The sequence below is a fragment of the Mesocricetus auratus genome, unplaced genomic scaffold, assembly GCF_017639785.1.
Source record: "Mesocricetus auratus isolate SY011 unplaced genomic scaffold, BCM_Maur_2.0 Super-Scaffold_100676, whole genome shotgun sequence".
NCBI classification, from domain to species: Eukaryota; Metazoa; Chordata; class Mammalia; order Rodentia; family Cricetidae; genus Mesocricetus; species Mesocricetus auratus.
In genome coordinates this window covers 68,361,649-68,387,669 of record NW_024429266.1, presented here as the reverse complement: position 1 = coordinate 68,387,669, position 26,021 = coordinate 68,361,649, and the positions used below count along the sequence as shown (strand labels likewise).

Below are 26,021 nucleotides of genomic sequence, written 5' to 3'. Positions count from 1 at the left end.
GTGTAAAGATTTGCATGGGAAAGGAGTTTCAATGTTCAAAATGAAAAGATAATAAAGCAACCATTGGAAATTATTCCATTTGAGGTTAATGTGTCTGTCTCCTGCTCCTCCCTCTCTTCAACCCACATTTTTAGTGTGTGTGTGTGTGTGTGTGTGTGTGTGTGTGTGTGTGTGTGTGTGTGTGTGTGTAGGCCAAAGGACAACTTTCAGGAGTCGGTTCTCTCTTTCCACCATAAGAAAGGTATAAAACTCAGATTGTCTGACTTGGCAGCAAACAAAATGACCCATGACCCTTCTCACTGGGCCCTACTCTTTACTCCCCTCCATTCATTCATTCCTCTATGAACTGACCTTTCACAGAAGGCCCACAGTCTCCAGTACCCTTCAAGTATCCCCATGGTGGGTCATAATCTGTTCCTTTAGCACTTTAAAGGCTCATACAGGCTTCTTTCAAATCAGTGGGGCTCCCCCAGACCGCTCTGCAAAACTGGGGGAGTGCAAGCTATTTGTGGGCCACTAAGAGGAGCAGATGATACAGCAGCTATTAACAGCCACCTGCGCCTGACAGGCTTCCCACCTGTGACATAAGTCAGCCTTACCACGGATCCATCATCCTGCAGCACCAGAGACCATGTGGAGCCATCACCTCCTTGCAGTGGCCTGAGGGAGGCTCCTTCCTGACTGCCCCACCTCACACAGTGCCAGCAAGGAGAACGGGGGTGGGGGGGGTTGGGGGGTGGGGTGGGGTAGGGGATGGGGGGCAGCCTCTTGAAGGGATTCCTGAGAGAAGTGTTGGTCAGCAGCAAGTCCCTGACTGGCCCAGAACTCACTCGCTGATTCAGGCTGGCCATTGGGCCCCAGGGACTTTTCTGTCTCTGCCTTCCCCATGTTGAGATTACAAATGGGTACCACCAAACGCAGTGTGTTTTCACATGGGTTTTGGGGTCAAACTCAAGTCCCCAAGTACATTACCAACAGAGCTGTCTCCACAGCCCAGCTCTGCCTTCTCCCATCATTCACCCCCCCCCCAGGACTCCTGCTGTTTCCCTGTACCACAGACGATGGAGTTTACTGATGACTCTCAGGGACTTCAGGTGATCTATCCAAGGTCACACAGGCGTGAACAGTACAATCTGGCAGCTCCCCAGACTTCAGCTCCCACTGTACCCTGAAGCTGTTTTTGTCCACCGGTGAGCCGGCTTGCCTTTCCTGGAATGTGGCTTAGCTTGGTCTGAATGACCTCTCTGGGCTCCCTTGAATGATATCACTGTTGAACTTCAGTGTTTCAGACTCTCCTGCATGAGGCTTATGTGGGGCTAGGAGATGGTTCACTGGATGCGAACAATTCCTGTGCAAGCATGAGAACCTGAGTACCAGTCCATAGCACCCATGTAAAAGCAGGCATGGACTGTGCATGGCTGTAACCCTGTGTTGGGGGATGGAGACAGGCAGATCCTGGTAGTAAACTGTCAGACAGTCTATCCTAAACAGCAAGTTTCTGACTCAATGATGCTCTGTCTCAGAAGAAAAAAAAAAGTGGTAGGGAAAGTTACCTGACAAGCCCCGCTGGTGGTTTCTGCACACACACACACACACACACACACACACACACACACACACACACACTCACACACAAACACATACACACTTGAGGACCAACATTCATATTTACACACATGCCTCACGAAGGCACCCATTTCCATGAATACTCATACACCCCCCCCCACACACACAAGTGCTTACACAGAATCATCTTACCAGGTGGGGACTCAAGAACACATGTTTCTAACATGTTGCTGGTCCAGGGCCCCTCTTAATGTGGCAGCCTTAAACAAGGGCAACTTGATTTCTCTCGGGTTACAACCTGTGTTACTCCATATAACAAAATCGGGATCAGATATTGGGATGGACTGTTAGATCTACTGGGCACTAGCAGTCTGTGGCAGTCACTGAGCCTTCATATAACACGCATGTTTCATGTATGGGTACATATGTATGTGTGAGCCCCCGTTTGGAGGCCCCAAACTGATGTCAAATGTTCTTCTTGATCTTTCTCCTCTTTATCAAGGGAGTTTGTGACTGGACCCAAGGCTCTCCAGTTCATGCTAGTGTAGCTAGTCAGCTTGCCCTGGTGATTCTGTCCCTGTCTCCCGAGGGCTGGAATTACAGGTGGCCTCTATGCCAGCCTGGCTTTGACATGGATTTGGGGGATCTGAACTAGGTCCTCATGCTGGTGCAGCGTGACTCTACAGACTGAGCCATCTCCCCAGCCCCATCCTTGATTCTTGACTGTTAGGCATAAAAGACAAAATGAGAGATCAAGAGTGTGGTGGTAAAAGCTCCAAGCACAGCAAACAGATCTCTCCTTGCTTGTGACTAACCCATAATAGTGACATCTGGGCTAAACCAGTGCAATGGCATTCCTCTGTCTTCATCTAAATCAGCTAGATATTGGTTTGAGAGATTCATGGTTTTATTTACAAAATGGGAAAGCCACGGATTTGAAACCTGGAGTGCTTTATCAAACCTGGATGACTGCCACTGAAGCTCTAGCTTGGGGATTACCAGCCTCCTGGCAGTGAGGTTACAAGGGGATGCTGTCTTCAAACATCTGGATCACATCTCTCATCTACCCTTCTGGATGACCATCCTAGAAATCACCAAATCTAATCTGCACAGCCATTCGTTAGTCCACAGAATTCTGGGAAGTCCCTTCTGTGGGAAGTTCACATAAGCCAGCAGATGCTGCGTGAAGGCAAGCTTCAGCCTTGGGTGAGCCGCCAACCCAAGTGGCAATTGTCAGACATTGTAAACAGAATATATAATTCACCCTTTTTACCTAAGGAGGCACATGTAATGGGTGGCCCATGGGATTGGGCTATGGTATTTACCACCTGGATGAAAAATGGGATGCACACACGTATAGACACCACATAAAGCTTTCTACCAGGCACATGAAGACCAATGAGCCACAGACTAACATGTCTGTAATAAAATTGGCGTGGGGGTCTGTGTGTGTGCAGGTGTGAGTATGTATGTGGATACTTGTGTGTGAAATTGGTGTGGATTCCTCTGTGTGTGTGTGTGTGTGTGTGTGTGTACACATGGATGCATGTGGCAGGCAAAGGACACCAGCTGTTGTTCCTCTGATGCTTCCCACCTTGTTTTCTGAGGCAGTGTCTCCCACTGTCCTGAAACTTGCTGAGTAGGCTAAGCTGACCTGCCATCAAACTCCAGGGATCTACCTATCTCCACCTCTACAGAACTGGGATTAAAAGCAAGTACTGCCAAGCCTGTTTTATTTTGACATGAGTTCTAGGGATTGAATTTAAGTCCTTGAGCTTGCTAGGCAAACATTTTATCCACTGAGCTATCTCCCCAATCCTGGTAGGGGAGTCTGGGACTGGAGGGACTTAAAGACCATGGCTCCTAACTGTCTTCCGGAAAGTCACAAAGATCATGCACTCAGAGTTCAAGACTTGCTAGTAGGTACAGATGCATGAGTGAGCGAATGAATGAGTGACTCAGCCAACCACTTGACCAGTTGAAACTGGGATGAGTCATCTTTTATGTGTGTCCATAGGCCTGCCAAAGGCAAGGGCACCCAACTTGCTTAACCTTGTTCAATCTTATTCTCTAGCAGAGGAAGGGGTCAAGGTCTGTCCTTGGACATTTTTAGAGGCAGGAGCCTAGTCTCACTACTCTGCCCTCCATCTTCACAGACTCTCACCTGCCACTCCTGACTGCAAAAGTCTTTCCAAATGGCATTTGCAGAGTCTGCACTTGGAACATGCCTGTAGTCTGTCTACTGCAGGCACCCACAACCCTAGAGTTACCCCGGTACCTGAACTTTCTAGACTAGGTGAGCATAGTGTAGAAGCCGGACTTCAGAGATCAGACATATTATCTCAGGGGCTTAGCAAGGGGCCCATGTGATAAATGGCCATGTGACACAGAAAAACTGGCAAGTTGTTTATAACCCAGACAAAAAAACTTCATGACAGTCTGTACAACAGAATAGAGTAAGTCTGTTAGTGTATACAATAGGATAGAATGACTTCACATTAGTCTACACAACAGAATAGAATGACTCCATGTTAGTCTACATGACAGAATAGAATGACTCCATGTTAGTCTACATGACAGAATAGAAGGACTCCATGTTAGTCTATATGACAGAATAGAATGTTAGTTTACATGACAGAATCTGGAAAAGAGGTTCTTTGGAACCAGACTTTGAGACAAACACTCAGACCCACTCTGTACAGCTAAACTGTACTAAGGCTTGTAAACTAGCTGCCATGAATTCCCTGCCTCTTGCAGAATGCTGGGGGGCATCTCTCCTTCCTGTCCATCCAGAATATCCAGAATCCCCATTCCCACACCAACTCACCTGTGTCCCCCTTGCTTCCTTTCAAACCTGCGGCTCCTGGACTCCCGGAGATCCCTTGGGGTCCTAGACAATAGAAACCACATGGGCATAAGGATTGGGCTGGACAGGCATTGGAAATACCACTCCCAATGCAGGGATAAAGGGCCTCACCTGTTGGCCCAGGAGGACCAGGGTGGCCTGGCTCACCCTTGGCACCTGAAGGTCCTGCTGCACCAGGAGTGCCTGGAACACCCTGCAATCCAGGTTGTCCTGGAGAGTAAATGGTGATGTTGGAGTTAGGGGTGAGTGGCACAGGGCTCCTCACCCTTCATGACATACACATCCTAACACTACTCAGCCACCATCTTTAGAAGACATCTGCTGCCCTATGGGTGAGAGAAACAATGCCATGAACTCTGTCTCCTCCATCACAACTGTGGGATTTAAGGTGGTGGACAGATTGAGGACTTCAGGTGGGACCACCGAGCTCTGCACTCAGCAGCAAGGGAGGCAGACATGTAAAGAGGGTTATCGTCAGAGTCTGCCCTCAACCAACTGATATCTTCCTTTTAGGAACAGTCGGGTTTCTAAGCCCCTGGAGTGCTCTGGGCTAACACTATGATGAGATGATATCTGGCATGGTGGCACAAGCCTGCGATCCCAGCACTTGGGAGCTGGAGAATCAGAAGTTCAAAGTCATCCTTAGGTAAATGGTGAGTTTTAGGCTAGCCTGGGCTACATGACACCCTGTCAGAAAGAAAGGAGAAAAGAAAATAAGGAAGAAAAGAAGGAAGGAAGGGATGGAGAGAGGCAGGGAAGGAAGGAGGGAGGAAGGGAGAAAGAAAGACAATGGGTAAATCCCCACTCAACTCTCTGGGGATCACAGCCCCTCTGCCCAGATTCCCACAGTTCCTACCTTGATCACCTTTGACTCCAGGAGACCCAGCCAAACCTGCAATGGATAAGGACTCCTAAGGATGCTGTCACTTTTACGGGCTACCAGAGAGAGGGGCACACTTCCAGGTCACACTACAATGCAAACTCTTACCTGGTAGGCCTGGTTTCCCAGGATCGCCTTTATTTCCCTGTGCTCCAGGGGGCCCCATGACCCCTGTGACTCCCTTCATGCCCATGTCCCCTTTGCTCCCTTTAACAAACAAACAAAAAAGGAAAACAAGGTTGGACATGGGGGGGAAACAGCCCACTTATGCATTAGCCATCTTACCCAAACTCCAAACTCAAATGCCCTCTGCCCTCCAGGAATGAGCCCCTTCCCCACTGACAGGATACAAATTCATGACAGATTGACCAGATGACCTGACAGCAGTGACAGTTAGGCTCTCAGGACCCCAGTCAGAACTGCCAATCCCCGAGAAGGATCACAGTCTGGGGTCATCCAGTACTTTGGGGGATGGTTTTACCGTCTGCATTTTGGGTATTATCTTTCATAGCCTCTCAGACTGAAATCTGAATGTTCTGGAAACTGTCTCCCAGATGCTGAGAATAGCAAAGGTCATTGGGAAAGAGAAAAACAATGCAGTAATTTCTGCGCCCGCCTGTGGTGCAGACACGAGCTTTCCTGGCACCCACGATTTCAAATTTTCCACTTGTCATCAGCATTCGGAACTCATTCAGCCAGTCCTCTCCTGAGTCCTCCGTCTCTCCCTCCTCCTTTCCCTTAGTACCTGGTGCATATCAATTGAGGGCAGCTTCCTTCCAGAAGGGCAGGTCAGCTGGGGAGTGGGCTGTGCAGTGGGCTTGCTCAGTGGTATCCGCTCTGAGAGCCTATTATGGTCACATTGTCCACTAGGTGTGGATACCCAGCTCTGTTCCCACTGGGACTGACATGGGGTGAAGGTCTTAAAGAGGACTGTCACCCCAAAGCAACCTTTTCAGTTCTCTACTAGGCCAGCTGGCAGGAAATTCACTAAAAGGAATTTATAGCTTCATTCTCTAATATTGAAATGCACTGGTTTTGTGATGTGTGTACCTGTGTATGCATGCTCAAGTGTGTGGGTACACATGTATGTGTGGGTGTTTGTGGACCTGAGTTTGGAAGTTCCTCAGCTGCCATCTATCTTGTTTGTTTTTGAGGCAGGGTCTCTCACTGGCCTTGGAACTCAGCAGACAGGCTAACCAGTTAGTCCCAGGGGTCTGCTGGTCTGCCTGTCTCTGCCTCCTCCGCCCTGGGATTAGATACCTATGCTAACCTGCCTGGCTTTTCCACATAGGTTCTGGGGATCGAGCTCTCTTGCTCCTTGTACTGGCACAAGTACTTCACCAAGTGAGCCATCTCTCCCACCTTCTACTTTCTTTTGGACAAGGGCCTGGGAGAGACCCTGGGTGCCATGCCGGCTTCCTCCCAGTGAACTCAGAATGGGCTAACGATTGATTCATGAAATGACTCTGCAGAGGACAGAAAGAGCAAGAACCAGCATCCTTGGGTCTGAGTGAGTGATCCTAGTTCAAGACTTGGGAGGGATCAGTGTATAATATACATATCACATTGTAGCCCACAAATGTGAATGATTATGCATCAATTGAAGCTGCTTTATTCTTTTTCAGAAGAACTGGAGTACAGTTGAGACTTCTCGTAAACAGCCTGGAAGGTCTGAGCCCTGTTCTCATCCAGAGTGGGTAGACACAGGCTTCCTGATCCCTCCAGCTTCCCCATAGATACCAACTCCCCAACACAGCCCTTACCTGGAAGGCCTAGGTCTCCTTTGTCTCCCTTTGTGCCATGTTCCCCCTTGGGGCCAATGAGACCCTTGTCACCTTTGCTGCCCTTCTCTCCTTGAGGTCCTGGGGCACCTGTGGCAAGAACAAGAATGAGGTTAGGCACCAGCTGCCCTACTGGGGATGGGCTCCCAGGGACAGAAGCAGAGAAGGGAAAGGATCTCTAGGGGAAACCGGGGGACGGGGGGACGGGACACATTCATTAGCTGGTCTCTTTGACGGTCTTGGTGAGCTCTTAGAAGTCTTGAGACAAAAAGGAGAGTAGGAGGACATTGACCCTCAGGGGTCAGGGCAGGGCTGTAGAGAGAGCGCATTGGGGCAGCTGCCCTATGGGAACTGGCCATGCGTGGCTGGTCCCCGGAGAGGAAGCCCAAGTTACCAGTTGCTCCTGGCTTCCCTGGTGCACCCATGGGTCCCTGGAGGCCTGTGGGGTGAGAAGAAGGACTCAGTCACTGTGGTTTCATTTCTTCAGTTAGCTGACGTTCTGGGGGCCCTGAGGCAGTGCAGGCACCCAATCAGAAGCTCCCTATATTCTGTACACAAGCGCACAAGCAAACATGTGTGGCAGTGTACCAGGCAGGCTCAGACAGAGGGGACTGTTTATCTAAGGCTTGGGGCCAGTGCCTGGCCATGGGAGAAGGCTCTAGAAGAAGGCAAGTCTGTTTGAATCATAGCAGTCTCTCCAAGCAAGGTACATAACCTTGGAAAAGACACCTCAGTATCTCTTGCCTCAATGCTCTCGTCTGTAAAATGGCGATAGTGATGATTGGGCCCTCTGCAGGTGCCTCACTTATGCTCCTGTGCCCAGGACAAACATGGAGTGAGGGAGTAAGAGCCCCCTCCTGGGACACAGGGTGCTACAGGTGAGCATGCAGGACACAGCTCAAAGTGCAGGCCATTCCTCGGAGGAAGAGGGCTGGGGCAGGGGAGCGAGCACAGAGAGAAATGGGGAGACCCTGGAGGCCGACTGAAGAGGCGAAGGAAAGAGAGTGCAAATCAAAGTGTGGAGACAAGCCCCCCCGGGATGCCTGAGCCCCAGCTTTTCCTGGGGTGCCAGCTGCTCTTGGCTCACAATCTCCGTGTCACCATCACACACGCCACCGTTCCCCCGCCTGTTAGGTTTGTGGGCTCCATGGAACACGAGAGGAGTATTGGGAGTCCGTAAGACTTCCCAGCTTTCTCCTGTACTCTGCAGGTGCCTGTTGGAGCCAGAGGAAGAGTGGGACTCCAGATTCTGCTTCGAGGGATGATGGCCTGTGTCTGTCCTCCCAAGTGGCCTGGTTGGCTGCAGTCTCTGGGATCTGGCCAACCTACTCCGTGCCTCTTTCTCTCTGGGTGGAAAGAGGGGAGACTAGCTCCCCTCTGGGTGGCCTGCCTGCTGTGTGGCTGTGAGGCTGTTTATGTATAGGGCATGTGGGTATCTGCAGGTGCAGACTCATGAGCATCAGTGTGCTGTCCACACGTGTGAGCACTAGAGTCTGTACAGAACCCTACATGTGTGCATGAGTGTGTGAGCACCGGACGGAGAGGATGTTGGAGTGCATAAACATGTGCTTACACACATGCATGGATATGTGAGCCTGTAGTTCCATTATTGTGTATTTTGAGGAGGCATGTGTGCCGAAATGTGTGTTTACACATGTATGAGTGCAGGAGTATATGGTGTGAGTATTCCTGCATGAGTACCCATGTGTTCGCACATATGCATGAGTGTGCAGCACGGGAGAGTGTGTTCTGTGAATGTGAAGATGCATGCATGTTCGGGGACCAGTGTTCATATGTGTGCATGAGTGAGTGTTTGGCTCTGGGTGTAGCATATGAGTGTGAAGACACAATGGTGTGTGTGGGCCTGTGCTTGTAAGTGAATGCGAGTGTGTGAGAGCACATGGTGGTGCGGGGTGGGGCGGTGTCTACGCATGCTCTTCATCACACCATAATCTTCCTTTCCAATGTTTAAAGTCTCTCGGAAGAAGCCCTTCCTAGACACAGAACAGTGGGTTCCCTGGGATCCATCAGCCTTCCTAATGGAGTCAGTTCCTAGAAGCAGCGTTCTCTGTTCACCAGCCCCCTTTTGTGGTTGCTGGAGCTTTCTGGAGGGGTGAGCCTGTTCTTTTATTTACTTCCCCTTTGACCTAAAGCAGCTGGCTCTGCTCATTGCTGTTAAAAGGTCTTAGCACTCCCCATTATTCTGCTGCAGCAGGCCCAGCCATGGAGTACTGGGAGAGTTCTTCGAAGGCTCTCAGTCACCCCCCCCACCCCTGCCCAGGTTTTTTTCTCCCTAGAGAGAGAGAGAGAGCTCTGAGTGTACTCTTCTGACAGAGCTTTGACAGTGACTAAGACAGCTGGGCAGGTCCCAGCCTCAGTCTCAGCCTGAAAAATGGAACCTAATACATGGTCTAGCAGCAACAGTGGACTTTCAGTCATTATCTGGAAGTGGGTGTGGCGACGCATGCCTGTTCAGGGCTAGGCAGTATTACTGCTGGGCTCGAAGAACAGTAACAACATGGACTTGGATGACTGCCCACTAAGTAAAGGATTTGCCTTGCAAGCTCGAGGACTTGAGTTTGCCTCCCAAAACTTGTGTAAAGCAGCCAGGAGTGGCGCTGTGTGCTGGCAGTCTCAATATTTAGGAGGAAGAGATAGGTGGACCCCTGGGGCTCACTGGATTGCTAACCTAATCTGTTTGGTAAGTTACAAGCCAGTGAGGGATCCTGTCTCAAAACAACAAAAATAAAAACAAAACCCAAGGTGGACTGCACTTGAGAAATACCACCAAGGTAGACTCTGACATCTACATGGGCACGTGTTCTAGGACTCAACACATATGTGCACACATGCAGAGATAGATAGATAGAGAGAGAGAGAGAGAGAGAGAGAGAGAGAGAGAGAGAGAGAGAGAGAGAGAGAGAGATATTCGGAGAGAGATGGGGAGAGAAGAATGTACAATAACAGAACCTCACAGAAGTCTCGATTCCATTTTACACAGAAGGAAACTGGAGTGCATGGAGGTGAGGTAGGCCAGGCCACAAAGACAGGTGTGTGGATGGCTCAGCCCCCGCTGGACCATGGAACTGCATTTTCCCCCTTGGGCTCACAGGCTTGCACTTGTCAACAGAGAAGCTTCAACAGAGAAGCTTACGACCTGACCAGGCTGAGGCACCATTGGGCAATACTCCTGTGTGTGACCCCCCCTCACATCTGAGCCCACCCCAGATCCCATACAAGCTGCTGCTTCCCCTTGTGAAAACCCATCCCATGGGGGTCCTTGTCACTGAGAAAGTCCACTGTGACACCTACTCACCTGCCTCTCCCTTGATGCCTGGCGGGCCCTGGAGACCTGGGATACCTGGAGATGTTAGGGTTAAAACATGAAGTTAGGGACCCTGGGGAGGATAAATAAGAGGGTTTGCAGCTGCCTGGGTGGGAGACAGACAAGCTGAACAGTTCAACAGGGAGAACAGGATTCTGGGAAAACCAAAACCAACAGAGCTGGTCTCAGCAGGACCAGGATGGCCTCCCCCCAACCTGTTCTCACAGTTCACACACAAGGCGCCTTTGCCCTTTCACCTAATGAACTTCAAGTGAGTACACCTTGAAACTCATTTTCTACAGCTAACACAGCTAATTGCAACAGACTGCTCGGTGGGCAAGCCTCCACCTCCAGGGCTGGGAGAGGGCTTGGCAGTTAAGATGCTCTTGCAGAGGATCTGAGGTCAGTTCCTGGCACCCATGTTGGGCACATACGCCTATATCCCCCGCTCCAGGCTGTCTATCTGGCTTCTTCCAGCCCAGCATTCACAGGCATATGCCCCCACACAGACACACACATTAGTTATGTGTATATGTGTTTGTCATATGTCACACACGGGACACTGGAGGCCAGAAAGGCCTGCCAAGTCCTCTGGAGCTGCAGTCACAGGCGATTCTGAGCCACTGGACATGGATGTTGGGAACCAGACCTGGGTCCGATGCAAGAACAGCCTGCACTCTCGCTGTTGAGCCTTCCCTCAGGTCCCCTTTCTCCTTCCTTGCTTGGTAAAAATAAAGTTTGGCTACTCACTCTACCCGTGTCCCGGTGTGACTTATTCTTCCTGCCATAATTGGGATCAGAGGGAATTCAGAGGGAGACATCGCCCCATTCATGACAGAGGGAAGAAAGGGTTAAGAGTATAGCTTGGGGGAGAAGGGGAAAGAATGCAGGGTTAGAAGACAAGAGACTGGACCTAGGGTTCCATCACGACCCAAAACCCTTTCTGCTCCCTTCTCAGTAGGTGGTCCAGGCAGGCCAGGGATTCCAGGAACGCCCAGGGCCCCTTTTGGACTTGGAGGATGAAGACGAGCAGAGACAGCAACTAGTGGAGCAATAGTAGATAACGATACACTCGGACTCTCAGCAAACACCCACTGAGTCTCAAGGGCAAGACGACTAGCCCATGAAGGAAACAAAACCCTGGGTGATACTGCTTTCTCCGAGAAGTATGTGGTCTGGGAGACAAGGAAGAAATTAAAGAGAATCTTGTAGATGATGTCTGAGGAAGGCACAGCCACTAAGACACAGCTTCAAGTACCACTCAAGCTTGACTGGGAGGCTGTGCTCTGTGACTGCGTCTGGAAGCCTGTGGCTCTGGGCAGAGGTACTTGCTACTTGTAATACCTGCCTCTACCTGAGGCAAAGCCAGGACATCTGAGCTCCATGCCTTCCTCCTGCCCTCAGTAGCTGCCAAACAAGCCTTTGGGCCTTGACCAAGCTAGGCGAGGCATGAATTAAGGGAGAGAGATAGTAGCCTGATGGATGGGACTGGAGAAGCCCAGACTCCCACAGCTCTGGCTCCCAGCAGCGCTGCTTAGGTCTTCCAAATGGGAGATGAAGTTCCCAGAAATAAGTCATGCCTATGGTAAAGATTCTACACAGCTGTTGACCAAGTATAAAGTGCATGATTTGTGGAGAGTTGGAATGTTGCAGGTCCAGAGCCAAATTATAGGACCTGCCCCATAATAGTCATTTACCATTCATCTCTGTGTGTCTATGAGATCAAAGCCTTCTGAATGGACTAGCAGACCCCTTAGTTTCTGTCAACCCAAAGTCTAAGAATGTCATCAGATAGTATCTGAAGTCTAAGGTAGTAGTTTTCCTGCTTTGGAGTAACCTACTTACCTACCTGGTGTTCCCCTCAAAAATTTTAAAGTACCTTGATTTATGATTTTCTTTTGTTCCATTACTATCAAAATTTCTTGAAACGCATCACACATGGAACATGAGGTCACCTGAGTCCATCTTCACAAGCCACAACCATTTGTATTTGGTTGCAGAATAAACCATCTCTTTTTCTCTTTAGGTGAGAGTTGAGTCAACAGCACACAACACTGTTGTCATCATAGCCCTCTGGGAGAGCAGAGCCTAACACATGAGAAAGTGAGGCTTATGCCAACACCAAGTGGAAAGTCAGAGAGAGAGGCACTTGATAGGAGTGCTTCTGGGAGACAAAGAAAGTTCTGGGAATCTGGGACATCTGGGGAAGAAGGGAGGGGGAGATAGATTGACCATCCAGGGAAGATGGCAAGGTTTGGATGTTGGAGAGAGAAGGCAATCATTGGAACAAGGGGGAAGGCAGAGGCCCAGAGCTGGGGGTTCTCCAGGTAGGCCCATGAAGGCAGCAGCATAGACACTGAGCAGATCATTGGAAGGTGAGCTAAACTTAGGAAATACATAGAGGGTTCCCAGCTAAGGAGCCTTCCAGGGAATGGCACGGTAGGTCAGACAGGAATTGAACATACCTGGGGAGCCTCGTTCACCCTTAATCCGGAACAGCTCTGTGAGGGAAGGAGAGAGGGTTGCAGGCTGAGCCCGGGCATGGAGTGGAGCTTGGTTTTGCTCCTGTCCCCCCACAGAGCTCACAGACTGCACTGGAAGGCAGGGTCCCCATGGGTCTTCCAGCCTTGGAGGTTTGAACAACACCTGAATGTGTTCAGGAAAGCTTCGAGAGACCAGGAACCGGATCCCCAGAAGTCAGGGAAGTACAGCAATACTCAGATTACCCCCAAATCAGTTTGCAGAGGTCCCTGAGGCTAAGGGAAAGCCTGTCCGTGCCGGTCAAAAGGGCTGTTTTGCAGGCTGGGCATGTAGCTCTGTTGGTAGAGTGCTCACCCAGCATGCATGGAAGCCCTGGGTTTCATGCCCAGCATTGCAGAAAAGGGTGTGGTGGTACCTGGGTTCCGAGTGAGGTTGTCCACCTGCTGAAGCAGTTGCTCCTGGCTGGTGCGGACCTGCGTGAGCTGGACCTGCAGGGCTTGCAGCCCCGGTGTTCTGGGTACCAGGTGCGTTTCGGGACTTGCCAGCTGTAGTGAGAAGAATGACCTGTCCTCAGCAGCCAGTGTCTCATTGTCTAAGTACTTCTCCAGGATCCACTTCTGCAGACTGAGAACTGGAATCCAAACCCAAAGCATCGTTTAGGAGCCTCATGGAAGCCTGAGACACTAGGGCAAGTTCCTGAAATTCTGTGTCACATGTACATGGCTCCTGTAGGGCATGGAGTCTCAAACACAAACTCTGTGCATTGTGGGGAAAAGGAGACAGGATGGATTCCCCACAGTGGGTCCCTGGGGGCCTTTTGGCCAGTCAGCCTTGCCATCTGGTGAACTCCAGGCCAGAAAGAGACGCTGTCTCAAATGGACAATGTCTGATAAATAATCCTTAAGATTGTCCTCTGTCCTCCACACACACACATATGCATACATGTGTATGTATACCCTTACACACATGTGCGTGGAGAGTGAGGAACAACTTCTGTATGCACGCACGCACATGCGGGCATGCACTCACACACACACACACACTCACAAACATACCTCCACTCCTCTGTTACCTTGGTGGGTCTAACACTGTGCCCTAGCAAGAGTACTCTCAAGATGCCTCCACTCAGCCTGAACTCTGCACTTGAGAAGCTTAGGTGCTGCTCCATGAAGAGCCACACAGGACCAGGAGCACCTCACCTTTAAGCGTCAGCAGGGTGGTGCCTGCCGTGAGCAGGATCAGGTGGATGGCCATGACTGCCGTGCAAAAGCTCCCCCAGTTTCTCTTCTTGGGCATGGGATCTGGAATACAAGAAGAGAAGTCATGGCTTCAGAGGTGCAGAGAAGGAGGCAGCCTGGACCAGGTCACACGTGGGGCCACAGGGGACTCCTTGGAAAGGAGGAAAGGCACCCAAATCTTTCTTGTTTCTGTTTCTGCCTCAAAGCAAGAAGTTTTTCCACAAAGCAAGAGGTAGAGACAAGCAGATCTCCAGGGCTTTCTGGCCAGTTAGCCTAGCCTCCTTGGTGAACTACAGGACAGTGGGAGATGCTTTTTCAAAAGAAAAGGAGGAGGAAGAAAGAAGGAAAGAAAGAAAGAAAGAAAGAAAGGAAGGAAGGAAGGATGGAGGGAGGGCATGCATGCATGCTGGCAGAAAGGAAGGAAGGAAGGGAGGAAGGAAGGGAGGAATGAAGGAGTTGAGCTCTTTGGAGGACACCTGAGGTTGACTGCTGGCCTTATGCCCACACATAGCTAACCAGATGAGTAGATCTTGAACACCAACAGGAACTGAGCAATTTACTAGGATATAAGATGCAGGTCTGCAGCTCATGGATTTACTTCTTTGGTCTTTGGTTTCATGTGTGTGTGTGTGTGTCTGTGTGTGTGTGTGTACATGAGTATGTATGTGAGCATATGCAGGCATATGTGTGTTTACATATATGAAGGTGTGTGTACATGCAAAATATGCCTGAAACAAGCAATTAAATGGAGCAACAGGTATGACAGGGATTCATGACCTTGTCCCATCCTGCTGGAGTGTGCATCAGGGGTGTGCTCTTGCTATTGTCCCCTCTGTGCCCACAGACACATATAAGTGGTTCCTCGATGCCTATGCAGGATGGTTCCAGAGTCACATAAAAGTATCAAAATACAGAGATCATTGAATCCTCATACAACATGTTGTGGGGGTTTCTTAGCTGCCACACTGTTATGTGTGAGAGGTCATGTGCAATGGGCTAGGAAAGTAACCTATGCCAGTGTCCCAGGCATCAGAAATCAGGGCAGGGACAGTAAGAGCAGTCACGAAAAAAGTTATGTTGCAAGAGCGGGAGAGAAGAGCTGACAGACGTGTCACTGAGGGAATGGTCATGGATGTGCACCCTGACTCAGAATGTTTTCAGAACTGGGCTGGGGAGAAGCCTTAGGAGGCAAAGTGCTTGTCTTGCAAGTGTGAGGCCTAGAGTTTCGATCCCTAGAATGCATGTAAATGTTGGTTGGGTGTGGTTACCCCCATCTGTAATCCCAGTACTGGGAACACTAGCTGAATCAGAGTTCTCAGTTCTGTGCAAGACTCTGTCTCAGTTAGTAAAGTATAGAGCAATTGAGGAAGACGTCAGTATAACCTTTGGTGTGCACATACACTTCCACATACACACATATATGTGAATACACATACACACATGCATCACACACACACAAACATGCCCCCAAAGAATTCAGAGTTTTCATCTGACCTAGAGACAGGTTTTTAGGAACTAGGGACTTGGCTTTGGATGTGTATCCAACTGACTTTATCCACAGTAGAGGGGCCGATGAAGTTATCACACTCAAATTTACTTGCTCATATTTTTGAAGGTGGAAGAAATACAAAGAAAAAGTCTCTTCTGTGTAATTTTTGTCTCCTGAGAAAGAACTTCCCTATTTGAGAGATGGAAAGGGGCCTCTGGTAGATCCCCAGGGCCATCCCTGGGCTAAAAGAGGGAGACTGGGCAGAAATTTCAGGGACACATCCCAGACTGTGACAGTATACTTTGTGGGTTCCAGTAAAGAGAGGGACCCAGTCTTTAAAAGAAAAGGTAATTAGTGCCTGAGGACTGACCACTCCCAGAGTTTGACCTCTGCTAGCTCCGTATACATGAACACGACACACACACACACACACACACACACACACACACACACACACAGAGCAAACTGCACATGGAAACACACACATGCAAATGTGAGACATTAAAGGCGGAGAACATTTAAAAGCTAAAGAGAAAGGACTGAAGGCAGTTAGGAAGGACACACTATCTGCAAAGACACACTGATCAGTATGACAGCTGATTCCCTATCTGAAACCATGGAGATCAGACTTAAGTGGCACACTGTGTTCTCTGTGCTGAAAGGAAAGATTTGCCGACCATGACTTCTCTTGTGAGGAATGAATGGGAAATGCAGACAGTCTCAGATGAAGGGAGACCAGGAGAATTTAAAGGAACTCCTCCAAACAGGAAATGAGAATAGAAGGCCTATGGCTTTAAACAGAAAGAGAACAATGGGTTGGTTAGAAACAAGGACACACACACACACACACACACACACTTTGAGTTTCTAAAATCACACCACATGGTTGAAAATAAATATGCTGTCTTCTTACATTGTGTGAAATGCATGGCAAGGAAAATTTTAAGATAATTATATTTTTAAAGTGTAGAAGTGCAGAAATAAAATTTCTGTATGTGCTCTTAAGTGGGAAAATACTAATCCAACAGAAGGTGGCATATTCTGTAAGTATATCACAATGCCTAGAGAAGCCCCTAAAGAAACTGCTGTAGTTTAAACATTGGCTCGAGAGTGTGAGCACCTGTTCTCTGCCTAGTGATGCTGTTTAGGAATGCTGTAGATCCTTTAGGAGGCAGAACCTTGCTGGAGGAAGTGAGTCACTGGGGGTGGGTCTTGAGGTTTACAGCCTGGCCCCACTTCCTATTAGCACTGTGCTTCCTTTGCCCCTGGAATCAGAGCCAGTGAAAGAAATACACCCCGGCCCTCAAATTAGAACCAAAAGGCTAAAAAGGACCAGTGAAAGAAACACACTTTGGCCCTGAAACCAGAGTCAAATCTGACTCTGAACCTGAGCAGAAAACCAACCAATTCCTGAGCAGGAGATCTAGCCAGTCTGAGCTCAGGTACTGAAATCTGACCAATCCCCACCCTGAAAATTTCCTCCCTGGAAAAGCTCCACCCCTAAGAAGACCTATGGAACCCCTGTGCCTGTTCAGCTTGTGGCTGTCTGGCTACCCTCTTCCACCCTGGCAGAGGCAACCACTCTCCTGGATTCTTCCCTCCTAATAAATCTCTTGAATGAGGTTTGGGTGAGACCTTCCTTCGTCAGAATGGAGCAAAGGAGAGAAGTAACTTCACTGGAGCCAGAACAGAGGGGAGCAGAGCAGGGCTGTAACACTTTCCTGCCGGAAGACTTCCCTTAGCTAAGCAGAGTTGCTACACTCCAAAGGACCTGAGCAGAACTGTAACAATTTTGCCTGGGAAGCCTTCCCCTGCCTGAGCAGAGCTGTTACACTAGGGAAGCCTTCCCCTGGAGCAGGGTTGTAAGCTGCTACACTTACCATAACCTTGGCTCCCGAGTGCCAGAATCCCTTTCCATCCTAGCTGCCACAATGCCTATAATATTGATAATTGATATACCTGTAAACAGTCCCAGTCTACCAACCTGAGCACACATGTTGACAAGTTGAATTACACCACATGACACAACTACATATTATGTACAGAAAGAAAAAAAATTGATACACCTGAAAGGAGAAAAATACAAATTGATAAATATAATTAGAGATTTAAAATTTAATACTTTGATCTCGACAACTGATAAAACCCTGCAAAGACACAGAAAGACAGGACACCATCAATGAACATCTAATGATCAGTTACAGAACCATCCAATAACAATGAAACACATGTACTTTTTCATCACACACAGAACATTCATTCACCAAGACTGATCATATCCTGGGTCAAAACCAGACCTCAATAAGATGTGAAGAGAAGAAGATTGGGGGCTGTGGAGATGGCTCAGCCAGTAGAATGCTTGATGCACAAACACGGACATCTGTATTCAGATCACAAGAACCCATGTAAAAAGTCAGGTGTGGTAACGCTCTTCCGTAATCCTGGTGCAGGGAGACAGAGACAGGAGGACTCCTCTTAGTCAGTCAGTCTGGCTGACTCTATAAACTCCGAGTTCAGTGAGAAACTTCCAAACAGTGGGGGCTGGAGGCTTGTCTCAACAGCTAAGAGCACTTGCTGCTCTTCCAGAGGACCCACGTACAGTTCCCAGCACCCGCACCGGGTGACCCACAATTGTGTCCAGCTCCAGTTCCAGGGAATCTGATGGTCTTTTCTGGATGCTGTGGGTCTACACACATGTGTACATATATACACAGGAACACACACATGTGACAATAAAGTAAATAACTTTTTAAAATTATCAATAGTATCTACAGCTAGTATCAAACAATTGTGAGACACAGTGTTTTCCATTAAGAGTGGGAACAAGGTGGGGATGTCCATTCCTGTACCTTTACTCAGTACAGTCATGGAGAGTTCCAGTGGAATGAAGAACAAGAAGGAAATAAGAGGTGTAGTTTGGGAAGGAATATATATTTTCCTATTTGCAGAAGCAAGTGTCAGTACATCAAATCCCTAATAATCTTCAAAAGAAATTAGAGCTAACAAGTAGTTCCTTAAAGCTATAGGATACATGATCAACATATAAAATTCAATGACATTGCTATATCCTAATAAAAAACAACTGGTAACCAAAATTAAACATAGTGCTGGAGAGATCATGGCTCCACAGTTAAGCACTTCCAGAGGATCAGAGTTCAGAACCCAGCAGCCACATCAGGAGGTTCAAAACCACCTCTACAGGGGATCCAGTGCCCTCTTCCAGCCTCCTTGGGCATCTGCAAGCATGCACACATGCACATACATGTGCATGAACACACATGCATAAATAAAACAAAATATTTTTATCATTTAAATTTAAACTTTTAAAAATTATTAAATTTATTTTAAAAGTAAATTAAATTTGGGATTTAATTTAAATTAACTTAAAATAATAAAAATTTTAATTTAAAAATTAAACCCCTCATGGTAATACTTATGTTCAGTCCAAAGAAAATAAAACATTCAGATGTAAACCTAACAAAACAGATACAGGATTTGCATACTGGGAATTACAAAGTTCTACTTTGGAAAACTAAAATCAAGAAGTGAAGAGACGTATTATGTTCATAGGTTAAACCTGTATGGGATAATGGTGTTCATTATTCACACATTCATTAAGAGGTATAACACAACACGGCAGCAAGATTTTTATGTAGTAATAGACAAGCTAATATTAAACTTTTGTGGAAAGGTCAAACTGTAGAATAACCATTCTTAAAACATCCTTGCATGCCTAGGATAAAGCCCACTTTGTGGTGGCTTGATATGTTTTCAATTCCCAGTACCCACATGGCAGCTCATAACTGTCTGCAACTGTCTAGTTCCAGGATACCCAATGAAAGAAACTGGGTGAAAAGCCACAAAAGGCCTTCTTGAACGTATTTCCTTACTTTCTGTGGCTCTGCCTAATTGTTTCACAACAAAAAGGTTTTGTTTTCTAAACTTCTATGGTAAAGTCAGGTGTTTTAAGACTTGAAGACAGAACAACCAAGCAAAGTGGTACACACCTTTAGTCCCAGCACTTGGGAGGCAGAGGCAGGAGGATCTCTGTGAGTTCGAGGGTAGGTTGGTCTACATAGTTTGTTCTAGGACAGCCAGGTATGTAGTGAGACTCTGTCTTGAAAAAACAGAGAGGGGGAGGGAGGGAAGAAGAGAGGGAGAGAGAGAGAGAGAGAGAGAGAGAGAGAGAGAGAGAGAGAGAGAGAGAGAGAGAGAGCATAGAGTGATTGTGTAAAATCACAGCAGCCATGTCACAACTTGAAGGAACTTTGGGGTGAAGATATGTCAGGAGGCTTCAAGGTATCGTAGATTATTTTTAGATCAGGAAGAAGGGACACCTCGGGGTCCCTTCTGGGGGTCAAAGGTGAGCATTATGACAATCACAAAGCCTTAACTTCTCTATTAGCATTTTGGAGGGTTCTCTCTGTCAAGGTAAATGTTGGGGGTCTAGGGAGATGGTTCGCTTGGTAAAGTTCTTGCTGTGCAAGCCTGATGACATGAGTTCAGATCCCCAGAACCCACTTCAAACAGGACATCAGAGTATATGCCTGTGAGGCCAGTATCCTGACTGAGAGACTAGAGGGGGCCTAGGAAACCTCTAACATCTGTGACCAGCTAGCCTGGAGCATACAGTGAGAACAACAGGCCCTGTCTCAACACCCGAGGGTGAGTGTCACACCCAATTCACACATGTTGTGGGTGCTTGGAACTGAACTGAAGTCCTTCAGAAAAGCAGCGAGTGCTTGTGACCCATGAGTCACCTCTCCACCTACTCCCAACAAGATTTTTAAATTGTTATTATTTGATAATTTCTGCATGCATATAATGTGTTTTGAACATAGCCATTCCTACTCCCCCCTACAACTCCTCCCAGACCCCAACCACAGTTCCCTCCCAATATTATGCCCCCCCTTTTTAATTCACTGAGTCTACTTAGGACTGGCTGTGTGTGTGTGGTTGTGTGGTCACTCACTGGAGCATGGGCAACCTAGTAGGGAGCTACACCACGAAGAAGTAGGGGCCACACCCTTCCTCCCAGGCTCATCGGATAGGAATGGGGCTTCGTGAACCCTTCCCCCACCCACGCAGGAGTGTTCACTGGCCTAATCTGTGCAGGTCTGCCTGTTCACCACAGCTGCTGTGAGTTCCTGGTTGCAGTGGTCCTGTGGTGTCCAGAAAGCACGGTCTCACCCCAACCATGCCCAACTTCTCACTGCCAGCATCCCCCTTCTTTCTCCATGTTCCCTAACCCTTAAATATAAAAGCATTTTTCCATTTCTTAGTTCCCTAAACCAGGATGTGATACAGATTTAGGGCTGGATCTATACGTATACACTGTCTATTTCTTTGCACTTTGAGCAGCTCTGTAGTTAATTGTTGTCCACGACCCAAAGCTCCCCCAGTGAGGGAGGAGAGGCACATCCATCCATGGAGAGTTTGAAGAGCCTTAGCACAGCGCTGAGCTGGGGTCATAGACACAGACAATTCCTTTAAAGGAGAAAGCTCACAGACTGCGGGATGTGTGGAAACGGCATATCATGTGAGGAAAGAGGTGATGGCTGAGGGTTTGGGTGTGAAAGGTCTAAGCATGCCCCTGACTCACAAGGGCTGCCAGTGTGGAGACAGAGGTGAAAAGGAAACAGAAAAACAGAGTGCAGTACTCAGGAAAGGTGGCGGCATCCATGCCCACATCCCAGGGACTGTAGGAACTCTGCCTTCGACTCAAATATCCCACCAACCCTAGTTCACGGCAAAGGACCTGTGTAATGAGAGCTCTTGCTGGTGACACTCCTCAGAGATCAAAGCCTCGCGGGTGTGATCGCTTCACCATACTCACAATCCCCGGATGTTTCTTAACATCTCACAAGATCTGGGACAGCCTGGGGAAGTGTTTGCTGGGGAAATGTTAGCTGCATAAGTATGAAAATCTAAGTTTGAAGTCCAGCACCTGTGAAAAAGCCAGGTGTGGGGACATTAGAATCCCAATGCCAGGGAAGCAGACACAGCAGGTCCCTGGGGCTCACCACCCAGCCATAAGCCCATTTAATAGTTAATAAGGGAACTCAATGCTGGAAAGATAGGAGGATGTGTGTGCTTGTGGGAACACATCCTGGCTAGAGAGAGGGAGACAAAAGGAGATTTTGCTTTTTCTACGAAACTTAGATCATCATTTTTTAGTAGAAGTGATAGGAAAATGCATATATTTTATATTCACACTACAATGGGATTATAGAGACACAGCTATGAGATTGGAGAGAGACAGAAAAATAGACAGAATGACAGAGAGATGCTGTCAAGGGAAGGAATATTTCAAAAATCCGTGCAGCTCACATCTGGAAGTTTCAGGAGCATACAGTCAGGTGGAACACCCCACGGTATGGCTGAGTAGTTAAAATAATTAATAAAAAGCTGTTGAGCAGACGCAGGCTTATAAACCTAGTACTCAAGAGGCTAAGGTGTGAAGGTCATGAATCTGAAGGCCCTGTCTCAAAAAGGAAAATGTTAACATGTCAGCAAGCAGGAGACAGTGGCATTTTCTATTTCAAGATGGGCAGCAACAGAAAGATAATGTGCGAGGAGACTAGAGTGTAGCTCAGGTGGTGAAGTGCCTGCCGGCCGGCACAGATCCTCCCTAGGCTCTGTTCCCAGCACCACACACACTGGCTGTGGTGATGCCTGTTGGTAATCCCAGTACGTGGGAGATGGAGGCAGGAAGATGAGAATTTAAGGTCATCCTAGGGAGTTTCAAGTCAATCCAGATGACAGAGATGCTCTGCAAAAAGGAGGAGGAGGCGTGGAGGTTTTCCTCCACAGAAACCACAGAAATGGTTTTCAGTGATTCGTCGTTGTTTGGAAACCATAGTGGATTTTGTCTTCTTTTTTTTTCCCAGAAGAAAGTCAAAGTAAGTTGGAGCCATGCATTCCCGAGCATCACGCTAATTCAGTTGCCACAGGAAACCCTGAGGGGTCTCCATGCTTGCCAAGCCTCTCAGCAATCACTGTTCACAATGACACTTTTCTAGAAGGTTCCATAGATTGCCTGATCTTCGTACTAGAAAGTGGGGAGTTGTGACTGCACTGGGGAAAGTGTTCCATCCCCCATAGTTTCTTGGGATTTTGTTGAGGTTTGATCTTGGCCTAGGGCACACGTTTTTTTTTTTCTAAGAAGTATAATTATAATCTGAGTCTCAAGTCTAGAATTTGTCCTTGTCACTTGTCCTACTAATCTGACATCGAATCTTTGCCCAGGACGTTCTCTGTTTTATGGTGGTGGTGGTGGTGGTGTGTGTGTGTGTGTGTGTGTGTGTGTGTGTGTGTGTGTGTGTGTGTGTGTGTGTAAGAGAGAGAGAGATCTGGGCATGTGCCACCCCTCCCCAGTCACCCACTGTCTCTTTCTGTACCTAGCTTCTTCCATCCTTTCAACTTTAGAAGTGGCATCAGCTCTGAACTGAGGCCCCACCCCACCCCAGGTTACATTCATGATGTCCTGTGAAATTTTCAGCCTAGGTCAGTATTGTTTGGAAAGGCCAGCTGAGGTAGAGCTTGCCTCCCAGCCCTCCTCAGTGTGCTTTCCTGAAGACCAGGAACCCGATTTATCAAGTATCTTTTCTTTGTGCCCAGTGTGGTATCCAGAAAGTAGTATGTACTGAATATAAAAGTCAGCTGAATTTTCTAGAACAGTGTATCTTAAAAAAAAATCTGGAGGGTGAGGATATAAGATTAGTCAGTGAAGTGCTTGCCATGTAAGCACGAGGACCTGGATTTTATCCCCAGAACCCACGCTTTAAAAGCCAGAGGACCTGGGCTTTATTCCCAGAACTCACGTTTTAAAAGCCAAGCATAGAGGCTGCAGAGAAGGCTCAGAGGCTAACAGCACTCACTGCATTCTCAGAATTATGAGTTCAGACTCCAACACCCACATCATCAGGTGGCTCACAGTCCCCTTTAACGTTAGCTGATCACTGAAAGATGATTCCCCTAGAATGCCCTAGAATGGGAAATCAGAGCTCTCCAGCGGCAAACAAGTCCACCCCTGACTTAAACGCTACAAATTCCTGAAGATGTGAAGATGCCTCACTTATGTAACGCAGAGAGATCATTTAAAACATTTTCAGAGGACAATGGCACAGCTCAGTGGGTAGAGTCACTTACCACCAAGACGGACCAGTTGAGTTCTATCCCAGCACTCCACAGGGTAGAAGGAGAGGATTGACTTCTCAAGTTGTTCTCTGGCTTCCACTCACTCGCCTTGGCACATACATCACATCACACACACACACACACACACACACACACACACACACACACACGTAATAATTTTTTAAAATATTTGAAAGTTGTGTTCCATCTAAGTCAAACCAGTGACAAAGCTAGGGAAACTGACAGAAAACGAAGAACGTGCTCCCAGGTCGTCAACACCTCAGCTATCACAGAAGCCCCTTAAGTCATATTAAAGAACTACCATCCAAATATATATATATATATATATATATATATATATATATATATGTATATGGTTTCATTTCAGCTCTGTAGATTTTCTTTTTGAAACAGAGCTTCACACAGTCCAGGCTAGCCCCAAATTGCATAGCCGAAGATGGCCTTGAATGCCTATCCTTCTGCCTCCACCTCCCCGGAGCTGAGGTCACAGACATGCATCACCCATTCTGCCATGCTCGGGATGGAACCCAGGGCTTCAAGCATGCTAGGTGAACCTGCTACTGTCCGAGCTGCATCTCATCCCCCGTGGGACTTCTTCACGTCCTCTGACTTGTAGCATCATCTCAACACATACCCAGTGTGTCCTCATGAGATGCTCATTAAAGAAGGGACATTTCCTTAACAAGCACTGGCATGTATACCAGAGAAAATACTTAACTATGACTTTTTAAAAAGACTGGACCTTAAGCAAAAACTGACAATACACCAAGGACACAGAACCTGTGGTCAGCTGTCCAGGAATTCCAGGCTGATGCAGTCTAGCTTGTGAGAGTTGGGTGCAAAATGCACCTGGGTACAAGCCTGAACCTCCTATGGTCTTGTCTCTCCTTGCTTCCCACCATCAGAGACTAAGTTTCTGTGAAATCGCATTAATAAGGAGTTGTACTTTACCATTGATTTCGAAGGTCTCCATCACAGGGAACATGGCTTGGTCAAAATCAGCTCCTTCTTCTGCGCTCCCCAAGAAGGCTTCCTCCTTGAGGGCTTTTTTATTTCCCATTGCTAAGTTTTATAGGTGGTCAAAGCCCTGGAGCCAGCAGAAATGCTTCTCCAAGAGGAAGCTGGGCTCCCATTTAACTGCAGCAGCTAGCCGGAGACCCGCACGACTTCCCTTTGGCAAATGATTCTTCAATTTGCACAATGTTTCCTGACTATAGAACTAGGCTGTTCCTTAGTGTATAGTTGGCTTTTGCTTCAAAATCAGGCTGTTTGCATGTGGAGTTTTAATGTGGAGAAGCTGCCTGTTGAGGGGGATTGAAGAGATTTGGGGAAGACCCTCCTTGTCCTCAGGACCCCCGGTGACACCTTAATGGGCCTTTTCCTTCCTTCTGCCTTCCTAATCCTGCATTCATGCAGATGCAGCTAGCTATCCCAGGATTCTCTAGCCCCACATTGAAATATTCCTCTGACCGACTTCAGGTCCAGTTCATTCTTAGACATACTGGGGCCCTGGATCAGCCTCAGGACACAGACCAAATCCAAACCTATAGTTTAATAAGGTCTCCATGTGGTTTAAAGTACATTAAAGTTTAGGAAGTAGGCTGGGAAGATGAAAGTGCCTGTTGGGCAAGCACAGAGACATGGATTCAGATCGCCAGAACCTATTAAAAACAAAAACAACAATAAAAACCAGGTGTGGTTGCAATGTCTGTCAGCCTAGAGATGGCAAGACAGAGTCAGGTGTCCCTGAGCTCTCTGGACAGCAGTCTATCCAATCAGTGAGCTCCAGATTCAGAAAGAGAGAGAGAGACAGAGACAGAGACAGAGAGACAGAGAGAGAGACAGAGAAAGAGAGCCTGCTTAAAACAGTAAGGCGGAGGCCCAGAGAGGTGTCTCAGCAGGTGAAGGCCCTTGTAGTCAAACCTGCCAACTTGGATTTGATTCCCAGTATCCACATGGTGAGAAGAGAGAACTGACTCCCACAAACTATCCTTTGGTCTCCATACACGTGTCTGCCCACCATCACACACATGTGCACATGCTTATACATACGCAACACACACACAATTACAGTTGAAACACTTTTACAATCACCTGGGAGGTATCTGTCTATAACACATCAGCAAGGTTTCTGCCCAAACTTTCCATACCACACTCGTGTGTATGTGCATGTGTGTGCACATTTGTGTGTACACATGTACACACATGCTTTCCTGTGAACTCTGTGTATGTATG

General features: G+C 47.9%; 1 protein-coding gene across 1 annotated transcript in view; it reads right to left on the bottom strand.

The window, feature by feature from the left end:
* The window catches only part of Marco (macrophage receptor with collagenous structure), a 30,684-nt gene extending 5,810 nt beyond the window's left edge, over positions 1 to 24,874 (bottom strand). Inside the window, 11 exon segments of the mRNA NM_001281606.1 lie at positions 4,394 to 4,456; positions 4,544 to 4,642; positions 5,289 to 5,324; positions 5,421 to 5,519; positions 7,076 to 7,183; positions 7,488 to 7,532; positions 10,410 to 10,454; positions 12,884 to 12,919; positions 13,315 to 13,530; positions 14,099 to 14,200; positions 24,738 to 24,874. Coding sequence (NP_001268535.1) covers positions 4,394 to 4,456; positions 4,544 to 4,642; positions 5,289 to 5,324; positions 5,421 to 5,519; positions 7,076 to 7,183; positions 7,488 to 7,532; positions 10,410 to 10,454; positions 12,884 to 12,919; positions 13,315 to 13,530; positions 14,099 to 14,200; positions 24,738 to 24,846 — 958 coding nt within the window. The 5' untranslated portion in view covers positions 24,847 to 24,874.
* Positions 24,875 to 26,021: the final 1,147 nt, after the last annotated feature.